Consider the following 20,807-nt stretch of genomic DNA (forward strand, 5'->3'; position numbering starts at 1 on the left):
TGTCTGTCTGCAGGTCTGAATCACTGACTGACTGACTGTCTGCAGGTCTGAATCACTGACTGACTGACTGACTGTCTGCAGGTCTGAATCACTGACTGACTGACTGACTGTCTGCAGGTCTGAATCACTGACTGACTGACTGACTGACTGACTGTCTGCAGGTCTGAATCACTGACTGACTGACTGACTGACTGACTGACTGACTGACTGACTGACTGACTGAATCACTGACTGTCTGCAGGTCTGAATCACTGACTGACTGACTGTCTGCAGGTCTGAATCACTGAATCACTGACTGTCTGCAGGTCTGAATCACTGACTGACTGACTGACTGACTGCAGGTATGAATCACTGACTGACCGACTGACTGACTGACTGTCTGCAGGTCTGAATCACTGACTGACTGACTGACTGACTGACTGACTGCAGGTCTGAATCACTGACTGACTGACTGACTGACTGACTGTCTGTCTGCATGTCTGCATGTCTGACTGACTGACTGTTGGCAGGTCTGAATCACTGACTGACTGACTGTCTGTCTGCATGTCTGACTGACTGACTGTTGGCAGGTCTGAATCACTGACTGACTGATTGACTGTCTGTCTGCAGGTCTGACTGACTGACTGACTGACTGACTAACTAACTGTCTGACTGTCGGACTGCACAGTGCAACTGCTGGGTTGATTGTGTGTGTGTGTTATGGTGGTTGTCTGTGTATTGTTAAGTGTGTGTTCTTGTGTTTTAACACCTGTGTGTGTTTCCCCTCTGCAGGGATGAAGACCTACCTGATCTCAGGGAGGAAGATAGAGCATGCTCAGTGTGGTTGTTCTCAGGACATCCTGACCCCGTGCCCTCGCCCCCACACCTCTGCCCTCGTGCCTGGGGGGGCTGCTGCCCTCTGTGTGTCCTGCACTGTGAGTGGGGAGCAGACAGAGGAGGGGGCCGGACTCAATGGATGCCAGGATGAACATAAGACTAACAGCGCCAAGGTAGATCACACGCCTATGCTGGCATGCAAGGACACATTCACATATACACACACACTGACAACACACTCCTGTGCCAACGTAGCTTACCACACACCTACTAATAACACACACCTGCACCACACACTTGTCTAACACACATCCCTCTCTCTCCTTCTTCTTCTGTAGTTTACTCCAGGCTGCAGCCCCAGGGCTCTGAATGGCATTCTCAGTCCTCCACTGGAGGACTCGGTGATGGCCAGCCAGAGCTCTCTATGTGACATGCTCCAGGAGAAAGAAAAGAAGACCAGTACGGGCACAGGGACGGGTACCAGCCTCGGTATGGGGGGTCCAGGAGGGGCGGGACCGGGGGGCACAGGCATGGACCACTCCGCCCTCATCCCGCTACGCTCCAAGAACTTCAGGGAGAAGAGTGACGTCCATTTTGTTGATGTCATCAAGGAGGACAGGTGAGGACCGGAGGGACTATGGTGGCTTTTGGCTTTACTTATGAACTGTTTTGAGTTCAGTACATCTAAATAACCTAGACCAGAGTTCAGTCATAAATCCTGACCCTGAACCAGTGTAGAGGGGCATATTAAAGTTGGGAGATAGTAGGTGGCTTTAGTGGAGTGATTGACGGTCTAAAGCTGACCCTGGACTAGTTGATAGGACTAGTTGTTATTTACTACTGCACTGTTGTTAGATACTACTGCACTGTTGTTAGCTACTACTGCACTGTTGTTAGATACTACTGCACTGTTGTTAGCTACTACTGCACTGTTCTTAGATACTACTGAATTGTTCTTAGATACTACTGCACTGTTCTTAGATACTACTGCACTGTTCTTAGATACTACTGCACTGTTCTTAGATACTACTGCATTGTTGTTAGCTACTACTGCACTGTTAGCTACTACTGCACTGTTCTTAGATACTACTGCACCGCTGTTAGATACTACTGCACTGTTGTTAGATACTACTGCACTGCTGTTAGATACTACTGCACTGCTGTTAGATACCACTGCATTGTTGTTAGTTACTGCTGCACTGTTGTTAGCTACTACTGCATTGTTGTTAGATACTACTGCACTGTTGTTAGATACTACTGCACTGCTGTTAGATACTACTGCACTGTTGTTAGCTACTACTGTACTGCTGTTAGATACTACTGCACTGTTGGAGCTAGGAACACAAGCATTTTGCTACACATCTTCTAAATATGTGAATGTGACCAATAACATGTGATTTGATTTAGGAGCAGAACTGGGCATGTCTTGGCATATCAGGGATTAGCTGTCCTTAGGTTTAAAGTGAAAGGCCTTTTACTTCCAAACTCTGAATCCAATAATGCACCAATCAATATCAATGTAGTACTAACAAAAATAACATACGGTTGAACAAAAACACAGGAGAAATAAAAATAAGAAATAAAGAGGACAGGAGAAAGTAGAAGCTGTGCAGGGTCAGTCCCATATTATAATATACAGAGATACTGGATCTATAGAGGTAGATATGTATAGTGGTAAGGTGACTAGGCATCAGGATATATGATTAACAGAGTAGCAGCAGTGTATATGAAGATTGTATGTGAGTGTGTGTGTTTATAGAGTCAGTATAGATGTGTGTGCATGTTATGTGTGTGTTGAGCGTGTCAGTGTGAGTGAGTGTGCATTGAGACAGTATAGATGTGTGTGTTGAGCGTGTCAGTGTGAGTGAGTGTGTGTATAGAGTCAGTATAGATGTGTGTGTTGAGCGTGTCAGTGTGAGTGAGTGTGCATTGAGACAGTATAGATGTGTGTGTTGAGCGTGTCAGTGTGAGTGAGTGTGCTTTGAGACAGTATAGATGTGTGTGTTGAGCGTGCCAGTGTGAGTGAGTGTGCATTGAGACAGTATAGATGTGTGTGTTGAGCGTGTCAGTGTGAGTGAGTGTGCATTGAGACAGTATAGATGTGTGTGTTGAGCGTGTCAGTGTGATTGAGTGTGCTTTGAGACAGTATAGATGTGTGTGTTGAGCGTGTCAGTGTGAGTGAGTGTGCTTTGAGACAGTATAGATGTGTGTGTTGAGCGTGTCAGTGTGAGTGAGTGTGCATTGAGACAGTATAGATGTGTGTGTTGAGCGTGTCAGTGTGATTGAGTGTGCTTTGAGACAGTATAGATGTGTGTGTTGAGCGTGTCAGTGTGAGTGAGTGTGCTTTGAGACAGTATAGATGTGTGTGTTGAGCGTGTCAGTGTGAGTGAATGTGCATTGAGACAGTATAGATGTGTGTGTTGAGCGTGTCAGTGTGAGTGAGTGTGCATTGAGTCAGTATAGATGTGTGTGTTGAGTGTGTCAGTGTGAGTGAGTGTGCATTGAGTCAGTATAGATGTGTGTGTTGAGCGTGTCAGTGTGAGTGAGTGTGCATTGAGTCAGTATAGATGTGTGTGTTGAGCGTGTCAGTGTGAGTGAGTGTGTGTATAGAGTCAGTATAGATGTGTGTGTTGAGCGTGTCAGTGTGAGTGAATGTGCATTGAGACAGTATAGATGTGTGTGTTGAGCGTGTCAGTGTGAGTGAATGTGCATTGAGACAGTATAGATGTGTGTGTTGAGCGTGTCAGTGTGAGTGAATGTGCATTGAGACAGTGCAAGAATAAAAATATCTAAAGGGTCAACTTAGATAGACAGATGGTCTGTGTAGACATTTGTTAGGTATTTAGCAGTCTTATGGCTTGGGGATAGAAGCTGTTCAGGAGCCTGTTGGTGTCAGACTCGATACACCGGCACCGCTTGCCGTGCAGAAGCAGAGAGAACAGTCTATGGCTTGGGTGGTTTAGGATTACCAACAGTGCTATGGTGATTAGTGTTGACAGCGTATATACACTGCTCAAAAAAATAAAGGGAACACTTAAACAACACAATGTAACTCCAAGTCAATCACACTTCTGTGAAATCAAACTGTCCACTTAGGAAGCAACACTGATTGACAATAAATTGCACATGCTGTTGTGCAAATGGAATAGACAACAGGTGGAAATTATAGGCAATTAGCAAGACACCCCCAATAAAGGAGTGGTTCTGCAGGTGGTTACCACAGACCACTTCTCAGTTCCTATGCTTCCTGGCTGATGTTTTGGTCACTTTTGAATGCTGGCGGTGCTTTCACTCTAGTGGTAGCATGAGACGGAGTCTACAACCCACACAAGTGGCTCAGGTAGTGCAGCTCATCCAGGATGGCACATCAATGCGAGCTGTGGCAAGAAGGTTTGCTGTGTCTGTCAGCGTAGCGTCCAGAGCATGGAGGCGCTACCAGGAGACAGGCCAGTACATCAGGAGACGTGGAGGAGGCTGTAGGAGGGCAACAACCCAGCAGCAGGACCGCTACCTCCGCCTTTGTGCAAGGAGGAGCAGGAGGAGCACTGCCAGAGCCCTGCAAAATGACCTCCAGCAGGCCACAAATGTGCATGTGTCTGCTCAAACGGTCAGAAACAGACTCCATGAGGGTGGTATGAGGGCCCGACGTCCACAGGTGGGGGTTGTGCTTACAGCCCAACACCGTGCAGGACGTTTGGCATTTGCCAGAGAACACCAAGATTGGCAAATTCGCCACTGGCGCCCTGTGCTCTTCACAGATGAAAGCAGGTTCACACTGAGCACGTGACAGACGTGACAGAGTCTGGAGACGCCGTGGAGATCGTTCTGCTGCCTGCAACATCCTCCAGCATGACCGGTTTGGCGGTGGGTCAGTCATGGTGTGGGGTGGCATTTCTTTGGGGGGCCGCACAGCCCTCCATGTGCTCGCCAGAGGTAGCCTGACTACCATTAGGTACCGAGATGAGATCCTCAGACCCCTTGTGAGACCATATGCTGGTGCGGTTGGCCCTGGGTTCCTCCTAATGCAAGACAATGCTAGACCTCATGTGGCTGGAGTGTGTCAGCAGTTCCTGCAAGAGGAAGGCATTGATGCTATGGACTGGCCCACCCGTTCCCCAGACCTGAATCCAATTGAGCACATCTGGGACATCATGTCTCGCTCCATCCACCAACGCCACGTTGCACCACAGACTGTCCAGGAGTTGGCGGATGCTTTAGTCCAGGTCTGGGAGGAGATCCCTCAGGAGACCATCCGCCACCTCATCAGGAGCATGCCCAGGCGTTGTAGGGAGGTCATACAGGCACGTGGAGGCCACACACACTACTGAGCCCCATTTTGACTTGTTTTAAGGACATTACATCAAAGTTGGATCAGCCTGTAGTGTGGTTTCCACTTTAATTTTGGGTGTGACTCCAAATCCAGACCTCCATGGGTTGATAAATTTGATTTCCATTGATAATGTTTGTGTGATTTTGTTGTCAGCACATTCAACTATGTAAAGAAAAAAGTATTTAATAAGAATATTTCATTCATTCAGATCTAGGATGTGTTATTTTAGTGTTCCCTTTATTTTTTTGAGCAGTGTATTTGAAGTCAGTCACTAAGGGAGGAATCCCAGCTTGAGATGCACTTAACCTCGATGATCACGTAAATAATGCGTAGATGTCAATGGATGACTCAAGTCATGCATGCAGATGTCGAGTTCAAGTTAGGATTCCACCGTGAAACCCTCTACCGGTCTTTTCCTCAATCTATTCTCCTGTCTTTCAAGTCTGATGAAGGACTACTTCTTCAAGCCTCCCATCAACAAGCTGAGCCTCAACTTCCTGGAGAGACCTCTGGAGACAGCCTACCGCATCAGCTACCAGGAGGAGGTACACACACGCACGCACGCACACACACACACACACACACACACACACACACACACACACACACACACACACACACACACACACACACACACACACACACACACACACCCTCAATCCGTGTCAGTCAAAGCCGTATTGACCACGTGTTCATACAAAGCCCCCTGCTGGTGTGTATAAGATATTTCAGTTCTAACAGTTTGACCACATTATAGTAGTAGTAATCTGAACTTTATCAAATCAAATGTATTTATATAGCCCTTCTTACATCAGCTGATATAGCAAAGTGCTGTACAGAAACCCAGCCTAAAACCCCAAACAGCAAGCAATGCAGGTGTAGAAGCATGGTGGCTAGGAAAAACTCCCTAGAAAGGCCAAAACCTAGGAAGAAACCTAGAGAGGAACCAGGCTATGAGGGGTGGCCAGTCCTCTTCTGGCTGTGCCAGGTGGAGATTATAACAGAACATGGCCAAGATGTTCAAATGTTCATAAATGACCAGCATGGTCAAATAATAATAATCACAGTAGTTGTCGAGGGTACAACAGGTCAGCACCTCAGGAGTAAATGTCAGTTGTCTTTTCATAGCCGATCATTAAGAGTATCTCTACCGCTCCTGCTGTCTCTAGAGAGTTGAAAACAGCAGGTCTGGGACAGGTAGCACGTCCGGTGAACAGGTCAGGGTTCCATAGGCGCAGGCAGAACAGTTGAAACTGGAGCAGCAGCACGGCCAGGTGGACTGGGGACAGAAAGGAGTCATCATGTCAGGTAGTCCTGAGGCATGGTCCTAGGGCTCAGGTCCTCCGAGAGAGAGAAAGAAATAAAGAGAGAAAGAGAGAATTAGAGAGAGCATACTTAAATTCACACAGGACACCGGATAAGACAGGAGAAATACTCCAGATATAACAGACTGACCCTAGCCCCCCGACACATAAACTACTGCAGCATAAATACTGGAGGCTGAGACAGGAGGGATCAGGAGACACTGTGGCCCCATCCGATGATACCCCCAGACAGGGCCAAACAGGCAGGATATAACCCCACCCACTTTGCCAAAGCATAGCCCCCACACCACTAGAGGGATATCTTCAACCACCAACTTACCATCCTGAGACAAGGCCGAGTATAGCCCACAAAGATCTCCGCCACGGCACAACCCAAGGAGGGGCGCCAACCCAGACTTTATCTCCTCTCTCTGTCCCTGTGTTGTTCTCCTCTCATCCCAACTGTATAACCACCTCTCCCCTTCCTTTCTCCTCTCCTTCTCTCTATGTCTCTGACTACTCTCTCCCCTCCAGGTGGAGACCCAGGTCCCAGTGCAGACCTTCTCTCTATGTCTCTGACTACTCTCTCCCCTCCAGGTGGAGACCCAGGTCCCGGTGCAGACCTTCTCTCTATGTCTCTGACTACTCTCTCCCCTCCAGGTGGAGACCCAGGTCCCGGTGCAGATCTTCTCTCTATGTCTCTGACTACTCTCTCCCCTCCAGGTGGAGACCCAGGTCCCGGTGCAGACCTTCTCTCTATGTCTCTGACTACTCTCTCCCCTCCAGGTGGAGACCCAGGTCCCGGTGCAGATCTTCTCTCTATGTCTCTGACTACTCTCTCCCCTCCAGGTGGAGACCCAGGTCCCGGTGCAGACCTTCTCTCTATGTCTCTGACTACTCTCTCCCCTCCAGGTGGAGACCCAGGCCCCGGTGCAGACCTTCTCTCTATGTCTCTGACTACTCTCTCCCCTCCAGGTGGAGACCCAGGTCTCGGTGCAGACCTTCTCTCTATGTCTCTGACTACTCTCTCCCCTCCAGGTGGAGACCCAGGTCCCGGTGCAGACCTTCTCTCTATGTCTCTGACTACTCTCTCCCCTCCAGGTGGAGACCCAGGCCCCGGTGCAGACCTTCTCTCTATGTCTCTGACTACTCTCTCTCCTCCAGGTGGAGACCCAGGCCCCAGTGCAGACCTTCGCCAGCCCTACCTTCAGCTCCTTCCTGGATGTTCTCCTATCCTGCTCTGTGTTCCTCGCCCTCACCTTGGCCTGCTTCCTGGTTCCCATGGTCACCATGGAGTCGCCTCCGGCAACCGTCCTGGGATTGGCTACCGCTGCTGGTCTGTTAGAGCTGGTCTCCCTGGTGCTGTCCATACGGTGAGGGATGGAGGGGGGAGATAGTGGGAGGGAGAGAGGGTGGGTAAAGTGAAAAGTGTCTGCAGGAGTTGGTCTCCCTGTTGCTATATGGAGGAATGAGAAATTAGAAAGGGAGGGAGGGAGGGAGGGAGGGAGGGAGGGAGGGAGAACTGATAGGGATGTGAGTCAGTGTATCACAATGTTGTCCTTTTTTGCTATTTACTTGTCCCTTCTTTCCTCACCTCCTCCTCCTTGGCCCCCTGCAGTATGACGTTCTACCTGGACAACGTGTTGAGCTGTACCCAGACCTTGCTGAGGGTGGTGTCAGGCTGGATCCCCCGTCATGTGATCGGGGCCGTGCTGGTCTCACTTCCTGCCGTGTCCGTGTTCTCACACCTCGCCTGCAGCCTCCACCTGCCCATCCAGGTAAGGAGAGATAGAGAGGGTAAAGGAGGAGGGCAGACTGGTAGACATGGGGTTCTAGTCAGGGATGGTCAAAAGGGGTTTGAACGCTGGTCTAGATGACAGATGGCAAATGCATTACTGCTAACAACACCTATTTACAATAATAGGTGTTCTCAAGTGTATGGGACTAAGTGTCAAGTGCATTGAGTTATACTTGGTCCACAGTTGTAGAGCCCACTAGAACGTGCCAGTGTTTCAGAGAGAAACAGTCAATGGACAATGGAGGTCTATACTTGTGGAGCTTGGCACACAGATGATTGACATTATCCTCTTATCAAATCCTTTATGTGGAAGAGATAGAGGTCCTAGTTTGGGCAGAGGCTAACTACACACTGCACATTGTTTTCTCTAGCCTTACTCTGAGTCCGGAGCTGCTGCCATAGGGCTCTGGTCAAAAGGTAGTGCACTATATAGGGAATAGGGGGTCAAGTCTTGACTGCTCACAAGTCAAGCTGGTGTGCTTTGATATCTTGTTTTGCAAGGATCCCCCTCCCCCCCACACACACACACACATAGGGGATACCTTGCAGAGAGAGAGAGGGATGTGGATGGAGGGATGAAAGAGAGGGATGGACTGGACGAGAGCGATGAATAATATGGCAGAGAAAGAGAAGATGTGTGTGAGAGGGATAGAAGGGAGGGATGGAAGTATAGAGCGAGAGATGGAGGGATGGAAGAGAGACTTGTTAAGTTGTCATCATAAGTCTGTACTAACTACTGTACAAGGAATTCAACTACTGATGCGTGTGTGGGTGTGTGTTCACACATGCCATGGGTGTGCATAAGGCATGTGCTCACAGGTGTGAGTGTGTTGAGGGTATTGGTGGGGAAGTATGTTTATGTTACCATATGTAATATATTGTGTGAGTACTCTTGTGTACCAGGGTCAAGTTCCATTTCAATTCAGTCAATTTGGGAAATAACCTGAAATTCCAATTCCCGATTTCTTCTCATAGAGAAGCATTGATGAAAATTGGAATTTCAGTTTACACAAACAAATGTTGTGTGTCCTCCCTCTAGGTAACCATGTTCCTGTGCTGTGCAGTGACCATAGCCATCATCCAGTACTGTAACTTCTGCCAGCTGAGTTTCTGGATGAGATCTGCCCTGGCCACGGCTGTTGGTGTGGCTCTACTAGTGCTGCTCCACAGCCCCCTCAACAGGACAGGGTGAGTACTGCAGCCTATACGTATTTACGACCCATTCAGAACTTTAATCCAATTAAAATGTTCACATACACATATTTTGCAGATGTTATCGCAGGTGTGCAGTAATACCTGACAATACCTGACAATACACCCAAATCCCCCAAAATAAAAGAAAGGAATTAAGAAATATATAAATATTAGCAATCCGCATGTCTGTGGTTGGTGTCCTTTAGTGGTGTTTTCTTTGCAGCAATTTGACCATGAAGGCCTGATTCATGCAGTCTCCTCTGAACAGTTGATGTTGAGATGTGTCTGTTACTTGAATTATTTGAGGCTGGTAACTCTAATGAACTATTCTCTGCAGCAGAGGTAACTCTGGGTCTTCCTTTCCTGTGGCGGGTCTCATGAGAACCAGTTTCATCATAGGTTCTTGAAATTTTCCGTATTGACTGACCTTCATGTCTTAAAGTAATGATGGACTATCGTTTCTCTTTGTTTATTTGCGCTGTTCTTGCCATAATATGGACTTGGTCTTTTACAAAATAGGGCTATCTTCTATTTACCACCCCTACCTTGTCACAACACTAATGATTGGCTCAAACGCATTAAGAAGGAAAGAAATTCCACAAATTAACTTTTAACAAATGCATTCCAGGTGACTGCCTCATGAAGCTGGTTGAGAGAATGCCATGAGTGTGCAAAGCTGTCATCAAGGCAAAGGGTGGCTACTTTGAAGAATCTCAAATATAAAATATATTTTGATTTGTTTAACACTTTTTTGGTTACCCCATGATACCATATGTGTTATTTCATAGTTTTGACATATTCTACAATGTAGAAAATAGTAAAAATAAAGAAAAACCCTGGAATGAGTAGGTGTGCCCAAACCTTTGACTGGTACTGTATATGATTGTGTGTATAGGCATTATGGACAATATATGAATAGAAAAGGTGTGTACAGCAATAGTTATATAGGATGATCAACTAGAATACAGTACATACATATGAAGTGGGTAAAACAGGATGTTAACAGTGTTCCATGACTGTGTACATAGGGCAGCAGTCTCTAAGGTGGAGGGTAGAGTACCGGGTGGTATCCGGCTAGTATCAGTGACTAAAGTTCAGGGCAGGGTACTGGGCGGAGGCCAGCTAGTGGTGACTGTTTAATAGTCTGATGGCCTGGAGATAAAAAGCTTTTTTTCAGTCTCTCGGTCCCAGCTTTGATGCACCTGTACTGTCTCCGCCTTCTAGAGGGTAGCGGGGTGAAAAGTTTGAAACTTTACAACATTATGAAGATGTTATAACTTATGTTATAATGTTAAAACTTTAAGCTATAATTTAAAAAAAATGTATAGCTTGCAGTTTATTTGCCATCAGTCAGCCGTTAGTCAGCATTTTATGACACAATATGCACAATAATACACAATATACCTCTCTCTCCCAGTGGCTCTTAGGAAATGTTCATATTCATCTGTTTGTGAGCCAAGTTGTGTGTGTGAGTAAGTGTGTTGGAGTGTGTGTGCGAGTGTGTTGGAATGTGTTATCACACTTGTGTTTAACTCACAGGAGTCATTCTAAGAGGTTGATATGAATCAGTCAGCCGTGTGTGTGTGTGTGTGTGTGTGTGTGTGTGTGTGTGTGTGTGTGTGTGTGTGTGTGTGTGTGTGTGTGTGTGTGTGTGTGTGTGTGTGTGTGTGTGTGTGTGTGTGTGTGTGTGTGTGTGTGTGTGTGTGTGTAACTGACGGGAGTCACTCTGTCTTGCAGCTCCAGTAATGACAGTTCTCCAGCGATGGGGTGAGTGTTGCCATGGAAATGCAGAATGTTGATGGATGAGTGACATTTGGGAGGGTGGCGGGGGTGAAAGGAGAGAAGAGGGGACGTCTTTCTATCTTTCTCTTTCCATCTCTCTCTCTCTTTCTCCCTCTCTCTTCTCTTCACTCTCTCTCCTTCTCTCACTCTTTTCTCCCTCTCCTCTCCTCTCTTTTCTCAAACTGTGCAGTATTGCTGGTGTAATCATAGCAGCTAAATGTCAGTGGCTATGTCTGCATCTCAAAGGCACCCTATTCCCTACTTAGTGCACTACTTTTGACCAGGGCACATAGGGAATAGGGTGCCATTTGGGACAGATCCTGTGAGTCAGACTGGCTAGCTGGTCCTATTTATACGAGCCACGGGTAAAGCTCAACTGTGAGAGAGATGCTGCAGGTAGAGGATCTCGAACAATACATACAGCATGAAGGACCATGTTGGCCTTTTTTAACAAGAGGGAGAATGAGTTGAATTGATGCTATGATGTGTATCTTTGAGCCTATAGCCAAGTGATTTATATTGTGAAAGTGTTTGGCATGTATAGCGTGGTACGGTAGACACCGAATGGGTGTGGTTCATGGTAATGCAACTGCTGCGTATCGATATCAACCCCCTCCCGTCTGTCTGTCTCTCGGTCTGTCTGTTTCTCGGCCTGTCTGTTTCTCGGCCTGTCTGTTTCTCGGCCTGTCTGTCTCTCGGTCTGTCTGGCTGTGTCTGTCTACCTATCTCTACACCCTCCCTTTTTATCTCTCTCTCGCTCTATCTCTCACATTCTCTCTCTCTGTCTACCCATCTCTTTCTACACCCTCCCTTCTTATCTCTCTACACACTCCTTTCTTAACTCTCTTTCTTTTTTTCTCTTTCTGTCTAGCCGCCACACCACTCCTTTCTCTCTCTGTCTGCCCTCATCTACCTCCTGCCCTCTTCTCATTTTCTCTTTCTCTTTTCCAGTAATCTCACCAATGAGACATGGTCCACTCCAGAACCACGTCCAGACGCCATGGACCCCATGAGACCCCTAGACCTACTGGTCCCAGAAGCAGTACTCACCTACTTCCTCCTCCTTCTATTGGTCTGGTTTTTGAACCACGAGTTCGAGGTCAGCTACCGTCTCCATTACCACGGCAACATAGAGGCCGACAAGCACCGCGTCAAGATCCAGAACATGCGGGACCAGGCAGACTGGTTGCTAGGCAACATCATCCCAATCCACGTTGCCGAGCAGCTCAAGGTGACCCAGTCGTACTCCAAAAATCACGACAACGCCGGGGTCATCTTTGCGAGTATTGTGAATTTTTCTGAATTCTACGAGGAAAGTTACGAAGGCGGGAAGGAGTGTTATCGAGTGCTCAATGAGCTCATCGGCGACTTCGATGAGTTGCTACGGAAACCGGACTTCGCCAACGTGGAGAAGATCAAGACGATCGGCGCCACGTACATGGCGGCGTCCGGGCTGAACCCTCAGCAGTGCATTGACGACTCCCACCCCAACTCTAACCACCTGAGGGCGCTGTTCGACTTTGCCCTCGAGATGATGGGTGTTTTGGACGACTTCAATAAAAACATGCTAGGCTTTGGGTTTAAGCTCCGTATCGGGTTCAATCATGGTCCCCTGACGGCGGGGGTGATCGGCACTACCAAGTTGCTCTACGACATCTGGGGAGACACAGTGAATATTGCGAGTCGCATGGACTCTACAGGGGTGGAGTGTCGGGTACAGGTGAGTGAGGAGAGCCACTCGGCGCTCAGCAGAATGGGATTAGAGTTCGACTACCGCGGTACCGTCAACGTCAAGGGCAAAGGTCAAATGAGGACCTTCCTGTATCCCAGGAGCACTGAAAGAGGTGGGCAGCTATTGGCTGAACCTTGGCTACAGCCACATCAATTAGTTGCTGTTTTGCCCCCGGTGAAACCTGTCCAATCACAGGCAGCCGTTGGACCCGTGGGGGAAGGAGACACCGTTAAAACAACCAAGTCTGATGCAGGTGCCAATGCGCCAGCTCCTCCTCCTTTATCCTCTTCTTACACTCCTCCCACCTCCTCCTCTTCCTCCACATTCACCCCCCAAGCCTCTTCCATAGGACCTCCTGGAGCTCCTTCAGGACTAGGGCCAGAGCCAGGCCCGGCCAAGCCCTGCGGGGTGAGGGCAGATCGGGCAGAGGGGTACAGGGATGCTCCTCCAACCCCACCAGGAATCCCCCAAACTGGGGCTGGCCACCCCCTTGCTACGGGCACGGACCCTCACCCCCTTACCCTGGACCTAGACCCGGAGCTAGTACCCTGTACCTTGGCACAGCCTGAGGAAGAGGAGGAGGAGGAAGCAAATGAGCTGACAAAGCTCAATAAGGAGGATTTCATGTCACGCCTTTGATCCATCAAGTGCTGATCTAGGATCAGCTCCCCCTTATCCATATAATCCTATTCATTATGATTTTAAAGTTGAAACTGATCCTCGATCAGCACTCCTTTCTCTGAGCTGAGCTGAAGACAGAAGTAGCTACAGATAAATGTTTGTAGGGATGGAAGGAGTTTTTTCCCCCTAACTTATCCATTAATCACCTTTCTGAACCAAAACAGATGTTTTCACATGATGAAATGTGACTGCAGACAGAGTGACCTTTGGACATTGACTTGTAGTCAAGCTATGATGGCTCATCACTTTTCTATAGGAAGGGGGAGGGCTGTGTTGAGCACAGTTATTGTGGCACAATATAATGGAGGGGGAGGGAGGAGGAGGAGTAGAGAAAGGGTTTTTGCTTGTTGGTGTTGAGGTTTTATTTTTCTTATGCTTTGGTTGATATGTAAAGAAGTGCCTTCAGGACAAGAACCGTTAACGAACAAGAAATGAATATGGAACAAAAACACAAAAAAGGTTGGAACAATCTTTAGCATGACTTATTTTTTATATTTCAAACCTAGTCTACCGATGATGCTGTGGTTCTTTTACTACAAGTTGTTTTTTCAATGTAATTTGTTTTGTTATTGTATCGTTATCGTTTGTGCCATATTCAGTTTTTCACTTGATCAGTTGTAGCCTATTCGCCTGACCGTAAAGGGAAATAAATGACGTGCCAGACAGTGGTGGATTATGGGTAAGAAGCATGGGTAGAATAAGGGAATGACAAAAAGCAGTGTTATTGGTGTTTCTGCTTTGAGACGATGGCTTAGAGTGTTTGTGATGTGCTACATAGACCCAATACTAAAGGGAAAACCAACATAGGGATTTATCTTCACACTGACGCTTTTTTATGTCCAACTTTTCAGGAAGCACATTCTTTTTAAAGAAACTTCCGTACAGCTTCTTTAAGTGGTCTGTGGAACATAACTGTCGGAACCATAGGTCTCCTGACTGGGTCTCACACAACTTCTCCTAGACCTCTCCTAAATGGAAATGGCAAATTGGGATGGTAGCCTATACCAAGCAGTCTTGACAGTAAGAAAACTGAACAAATACGTTATAGCACTCTCAAGTAACGATTATACTCTAACAAGTATACTGAAAAAGCACAAATCTAAAAATTGTTTAAGGGAATCATAGTGTAGGAAATTAAAGGGACTATTTGGTTATATCAAAATGGGAAAGCACTTAAAATCTTTAGGGATAATATGTGTTAAAAGTATGACATTCGCCAAAAGGAACAGAATTCATTACAAACAGTTTATTAACATGTTATAACATGTATTAATGTGTATTGAAGTGAAAACTCAAGTTTGTATGAAGTTCTATCCATTGTGTTAGTTGCCACAGAAACAAATTATTTTGACCGACACCAGATTCAACCAATGGCTAATCACGGCTGTCTTTAGCATTGTGTGACATGCTGGTTTGAGAGGTGGGACGTTTAATCTTTTATCCAATCACAGCCTCTGCATGAGGGAGGCTCTACTGTATTAATGTACTTAAAATGTGCCACTTTCATCAAGTTATTATTTGGGTGCAATGCAACCTATATTTTTCAACGTTTTCCTTTTCGAGTAAATTTTTTGTAATGCCTAAAAAAACTATTTTTGGTTGAGTTAGTATGATGATGATAGCAATGATGATGATGATTGTATGTTTTATGAAATTATGAATCGCCTTGAGCAGTTCCAACTGCAACTCCTGTTTTGAGAAAATCAACATCTTGCTCACTTGTTTTTTTTGTCTCTCTCTCTCTCTCTCTCTCTCTCTCTTTCTCTGACTGATTCTCTGTGAATTCTATGTGAAGAGTGGTGTGCCCAAGGTCTCTTCCGTGCTCCCTCGCTTTTCTCTTTTCTCTCACCTTGCCTTTTCCCCTCTTTTCTGCTCAAGCTTTTTCTTCTGAAAGAAAGGGTCTATAGGGGATTCATCTGTAGCCCTGTCACTTTTGTGTCTTACATTTCAGACAGAAAGTAGTATGAAAATATGTGTCGTGTGTGTGCGCGTGTGCTTTTTTCCCCAAGTCTATTTGACTAAGGAGAAAGAGTGAAAGTTGAAGTTGCCCCTTGGTGCTGATCAAGGGTCAGTTTTGTGTTTTACTTCCTAATGGTCGATGCTCGGACTTGGATAGAGTAATCTGATGAGTAATCTTTGGGGATACCTCTACTCTAAACTGCAGGGAGAACCAATAAGAGCTAGTTTAAGGTTCTTTAAGTGGGCTATCAGACAAATTATAAACATATGATGCGAATCAAAGCAGATGGCCTATAACTTCAAGGTGAGTGCCCATAAAAAGATCTAGAAATCCTATTAAATCGGAATTAAGTTCATATTATGCCAATGTACCCTTGCCAAAATTCTGAGTCTGTTTAACGTTTGGGACTTTTGTTTACCTACCACCAATATGTACTTCTAATATGTCAGTACCTTTTGCTAGACATCTTGTGTGGATAAAGTTTGGTGGCTTATTGTCAGCCTTATTGATATTCTTATCCTCAAATGCCTTTCCACTTCCAATAACTTTGAAGCACATTCATAGATTCTATATATCTGACTATAGTTAATAATTCGACACACACCATTTTTATATTATGAATTAAAGTACTGTGGATCTTTGTATTAAATATTTGGATATATTTTTATTTATCACACTTGAAGAAAAAGCCATACTTTATCTTTCACTTCCACAGAAGCAGACCGTATTTACCATCAATCGTGTATCTATTTGGTTTATGATTGCTTAAGTAAGTGTTTGTGCATTGAATCACACTTGTATTTATTTTGGTAGTTAGAGTGAGATGGAGTACAGTAGCGATTTGTATTGAGTTTGGAGTGAAAGGGCACAGTAACCAAGACTGGTATCCAAGGGACAATTTTTTTAAAGGGAACTAGGCAGAAGAGGGAGGAGGGATATGGGCATGCCACCCTCTTACTAAAACCTTCACCAATACTGAGAAATAAAAAAGGGAATATAAGTAAAAACTAAACTGTATCAAACTCTGTGCTCTCTGGTAAAATGGGAGGAATGGGAGGGAATGACTTTGACTTTGCTTGTTTGAGTCTGACATTTTCACCACTTTGCTCTGTGTGTGTGTCTTTGTTCTTGTTCTTGTGTGTGTGTGTGTGTGTGTGTGTGTGTGTGTGTGTGTGTGTGTGTGTGTGTGTGTGTGTGTGTGTGTGTGTGTGTGTGTGTGTGTGTGTGTGTGTTTGCATGGACATACTTAGTTTTTTTGCTACCACTTCTCACCCATACACTCCCGCCATTGGTCATTGATTTCTTTCTTTGCCTCTCTTGACATTTCTAACCAACCTTAGGGTTTGTTTGTTAGCTTTCATGACATGGATAAAGCCTCCAGAAGTCTATTTTAATTGAGCCCAAGTAGTATAATTCAAAAGAATATATAATATATATGCCATTTAGCAGACACTTTTAAACAAAGTGACTTACAGTCATGCGTGCATACATTTTACATATGGGTGGTCCTGGGAATCAAACACCCAATCCTGGCGTTACAAGCGCCATGCTCTACCAACCAGGCCATACAGGACCCAACTGAGCCATACAGGATAATTATGCTATACAATATCTAATACGAGTTGGGAAACAAAAGCCAACAACGAACAAACTAATTATTCAGTAATTAACATAAGCTTAAACATCAAGAATGCATAGAACAGAGAGATTAAATATATATTGTTTGAACTGAACCAGTGTCTGAGCCTGTGTTTCTTTCTGCAGAAAAAGTCCTTTTACCAGGCCTTCATAGTAAATACAATTGTTGAGACAATATAGTTTTTTTTCTTCTTTTTACTGTTTGGGGTGCAGATATACTAAATATTTGTGGGTGTGTTAGCACATTCAAACTATCATCACAAGCAAAAAAAGTTGATAATTCACTCGCGATTAAATTGCACACTCACTTTCTTTCACTGCTATTGTAAATTAACCATAGTAAATTAGCTCCAATGTGTTATTTCCACACTGGGGATAACAATATATATTGAAAAAAGCCAAGTGTTTTAATTTGTTTATCTGAGATGTATGTTGTGTTTTTTTGCTTGTTTATATTTGCCTTTTTCAATCAGTCAGTGTGCTATTGTGTTTGTTTATTTGTTATTGTGCACATTAACCATAGCCAATGTATCATTTTTAAACACGATGAACATAATCTGTATACATTTGCACAAGGCACTCACTATGTATGTACATATGCAATATGTATTTGATGTCACATTTATGATTTTGTTTCAACTTTTTGTACATGTGCCTGAGCCAGATTTGGACTTTTTGTGAAAAACGATGAACAGGAGAACACTTCAATATCAAACTGTTTTGTCGTCTGCCTGGCTGTCTGGGTGACTGTGTGAATGATATATTATGTATGATCTTTCAAGGGCTTGTCAAAATAAGTATTTTAGATGCTGCAAGTGCAGCAATATTTCTACCATAATTATGACAACCAACAATCCCCTGCAACTAGCATAAGTACAATAGTAATATATTTTGTTCCTTAATTCAAGAGCCTGATGTTAATGTGGAGACCTATTAGGCTTATTAGACAATCCAAAGTCCATCACACTGCCATTTATTAAAGAAGATGGACATTGGAGGGTTTGTTTGGGTGATAGGAGGAAAGCAGCATTGTGTGCCAACATACACAGGAGAGATGAGGCCAGTGGGAAGGTAGGCCTGGCAGGTAAATCAAGAAAAGTACAGAAATTAAAGGATCCAAACTTTTGTTTACTTGTGTCATCTTCATTTTAGCCATATTTCATGTTAGAGAAGACTGATCAGATAGTGACTTCGGCCTAGCTGCATTGATCCACACATTTTAGTGAAGAATTCACAAATGTTATTTCTCATTTGCAATGCATTGCACTGCCTCCCTTTACAACAGCGATATTGGCGTGAAGAATCAATAGCCTATTTATTACCAAGTTATTACGGTGAATATTAATTCTCATAAGGTCTCTTACCGCCCCGTAGCGGAATTTTAGGAGAATTTCGTGTGACGCATTCCGAAGCTTTTGCCATAGGTTTACGTAGGGCGTGATTGCGCGACCCCTCCCCCTCTACAGTCTATCTATCTGGAAAAGAGAGAAAAAAACTTTTTGTACCGAAGGAATCAACAGCCGCCATCTTGTCGTGGCTCGGAATTAGGATTTCGGTAGATCACAAATTTTTATTTAGAAATTGAGCATCCAAACCGAGGTTTAACGGCAAACTTCCCCTGAAAACGAAGTATTTTCACCATTTCTGAAGTATTTTTGACGAAAAAACGGGAATTCGATCGGTCGTCGTCGGCAAGAATACCCCGTATATCTGATTTCCCCGTAAGTGCGGCGCTCGAGCCCCTATCGCCGTTCGAAGCAGTATTGTTTACCGGGGATAACCGGAGAAGAGACAGCTTCTTACTGACAGTTTTTCAAAAATATATAATTTTTTTGCAGTTGTGCATTTTATGGAGTTTCAAACCATTTTTGCATGAAGACATTTGACGTCATAAAAATGAGCTGTTAGAACATCTAAAATTAACGATTTATGGGACAGGAATACAATCCATGTTAATGTTTTTAGATTTAATTTTAACGTACATTTTTCATGGGATTTTTTTTATTGGGGTTATTTAACGATAATGTGGGTGTTGGTTGTTGGATTATCATGGGTTGAATGGCGGTGGCGAAGCGGGGCGCTGTTGCATCTTTTTTGAAATTTTCACCCTCACTGCTAGAAAATTAGCCAGTTAGCCAACGTTAGCGAGCAAACCGCTTGCTAACGTGCTAACTAGAGAAAGGTGGAGGTTGTCAGAACAACCTTTTATGTCCCAGGAATTTCCTTTTTTCAAATAATTAAATAAGAAATCCATTAAAGATCACAATGGCTGAAAACCTGCTCGACGTCGGACCTCCCAACTCAAAGCGACCGAAGCTGAATTCACCTGCGCTGTCAGCGTCAGATGGACCAGGTAAGGAAGGCCCACAAACCAACTTAACCTGCTAGCTAACGTTACCTAGCTACTTTAGTTAGTAAAATGTTATTTGTTTTGTATGACTTGTTCTGTGTGTCCAGATATTTAGCTAGCTAACGTTAACTAGTTATTCATTCAACTGACGTTGGTCATTCAAACAGCTGTACAAAGCAGTTAGCAAACCTTAGTTAGCTAGCTTGGCCGCTAACAAAACTTTGTTGCCAACGTTACGCGTCCATCCCTGTCATTTCTGACATGTTGGAAAACGGCTAGCTATTTTAGTTTTTATAAAGCTATTGTTAACTAAAGCAACACTTAACTAGCTAATGCTTAGATGTTTAGCTAGAGACATGTTTAGCAATTGCTTGATCTGCTATGTCAACATGGCTACCCTTCAGCGCAAAGTAGCAACATACTTGTCGAAATGTCATTGGTGACAGCCTTAATCAGGGGTGGGCAATTCCAGTCCTCGGGGGCCTGATTGGTGTCACTTTTGCCCCAGCTAACACAACTGACTCCAATAATCAACTAATCATGGTCTTCAGTTTAGAATACAATTAGTTTAATCAGCTATGTTTCCAAGGGATGGGGGGAAAAGTAACAACACTCTGGCCCCGAGGACGGGAGTTGCCCATTCCTGGCCTAAATCATGTCAGATACTCTGTTGAAAACTAACCGTTATACCCCTATCAAAATGGAATTACTTTATTATAGTGATTGGGGACTCAGCTGCGAGCTAAATGATGTCCATGTTTACGTTTACATTCGTCAAACATCTTGATAGCAGGCCTTTATTTGCAGAAACAGTTTAGGCACAGTCTTGCACCGTGCTGCACGCCTAACTGGCTCAGAGTAGGCCAACTGATGCCATGGTCAGATTCAAGTAATTTAACCATAGGCCTATCATGTCCCACTCCCACACTGTCTTGCATTTGATTGCATGTTGTGTCAATGTGATAAAATGCGGTGTTATGTCCCAATATCTTGACAGTTGTCACTTTTCATTGCTATATCATGTTCCATATCTGTTCATATGGGTTTCCCACTGCTGATAGAATACACCTGTATGGCCTACCGCTTTCAAATGTTCTAGATACATAGTTACTGAACCAGAATGTGCGGATTGTAGGTGTGAATGCACCATGCCTCTTTCACTATATTGGCTACAGAGACAATAACCAATGCAACACATCTTTGGTGATGACCATGTTATTTG

The 20,807-nt window shown here is 44.8% G+C and overlaps 2 protein-coding genes across 5 annotated transcripts in view; both read left to right on the top strand.

Annotated features, from left to right (window-relative positions):
• The first annotated feature begins 751 nt into the window (after positions 1-751).
• LOC120017568 (adenylate cyclase type 9-like) lies at positions 752-18,366 on the top strand. Its single transcript, XM_038960414.1, has 8 exons — positions 752-989; positions 1,155-1,435; positions 5,589-5,691; positions 7,615-7,823; positions 8,069-8,228; positions 9,288-9,436; positions 11,180-11,209; positions 12,176-18,366. Exons 1-8 carry the CDS (start codon positions 774-776, stop codon positions 13,593-13,595), a joined length of 2,568 nt encoding a protein of 855 aa, XP_038816342.1. The 5' UTR covers positions 752-773; the 3' UTR covers positions 13,596-18,366.
• Positions 18,367-18,715: 349 nt separating this feature from the next.
• The window catches only part of crebbpa (CREB binding protein a), a 69,915-nt gene continuing 67,823 nt past the window's right edge, over positions 18,716-20,807 (top strand). For all 4 annotated transcript variants that reach the window (XM_038960427.1, XM_038960436.1, XM_038960451.1 and 1 more), the window contains exon 1: positions 18,716-19,588. In XM_038960427.1, coding sequence (XP_038816355.1) covers positions 19,501-19,588 — 88 coding nt within the window. In that variant the 5' untranslated portion in view covers positions 18,716-19,500. The remainder of the gene's footprint in view (positions 19,589-20,807) is intronic.

This window comes from Salvelinus namaycush, chromosome 2, assembly GCF_016432855.1.
Source record: "Salvelinus namaycush isolate Seneca chromosome 2, SaNama_1.0, whole genome shotgun sequence".
In the NCBI taxonomy this organism is placed as follows: domain Eukaryota; kingdom Metazoa; phylum Chordata; class Actinopteri; order Salmoniformes; family Salmonidae; genus Salvelinus; species Salvelinus namaycush.

Excerpts from the sequence above, each read along its gene's own strand:
- LOC120017568 (XM_038960414.1), top strand. The coding sequence starts at position 774 with ATGAAGACCTACCTGATCTCAGGGAGGAAGATAGAGCATGCTCAGTGT. Across the intron at positions 9,437-11,179 it reads AGCCCCCTCAACAGGACAGG|CTCCAGTAATGACAGTTCTC; the intron begins GTGAGTACTGCA and ends TCTGTCTTGCAG. Across the intron at positions 11,210-12,175 it reads GACAGTTCTCCAGCGATGGG|TAATCTCACCAATGAGACAT; the intron begins GTGAGTGTTGCC and ends TCTCTTTTCCAG.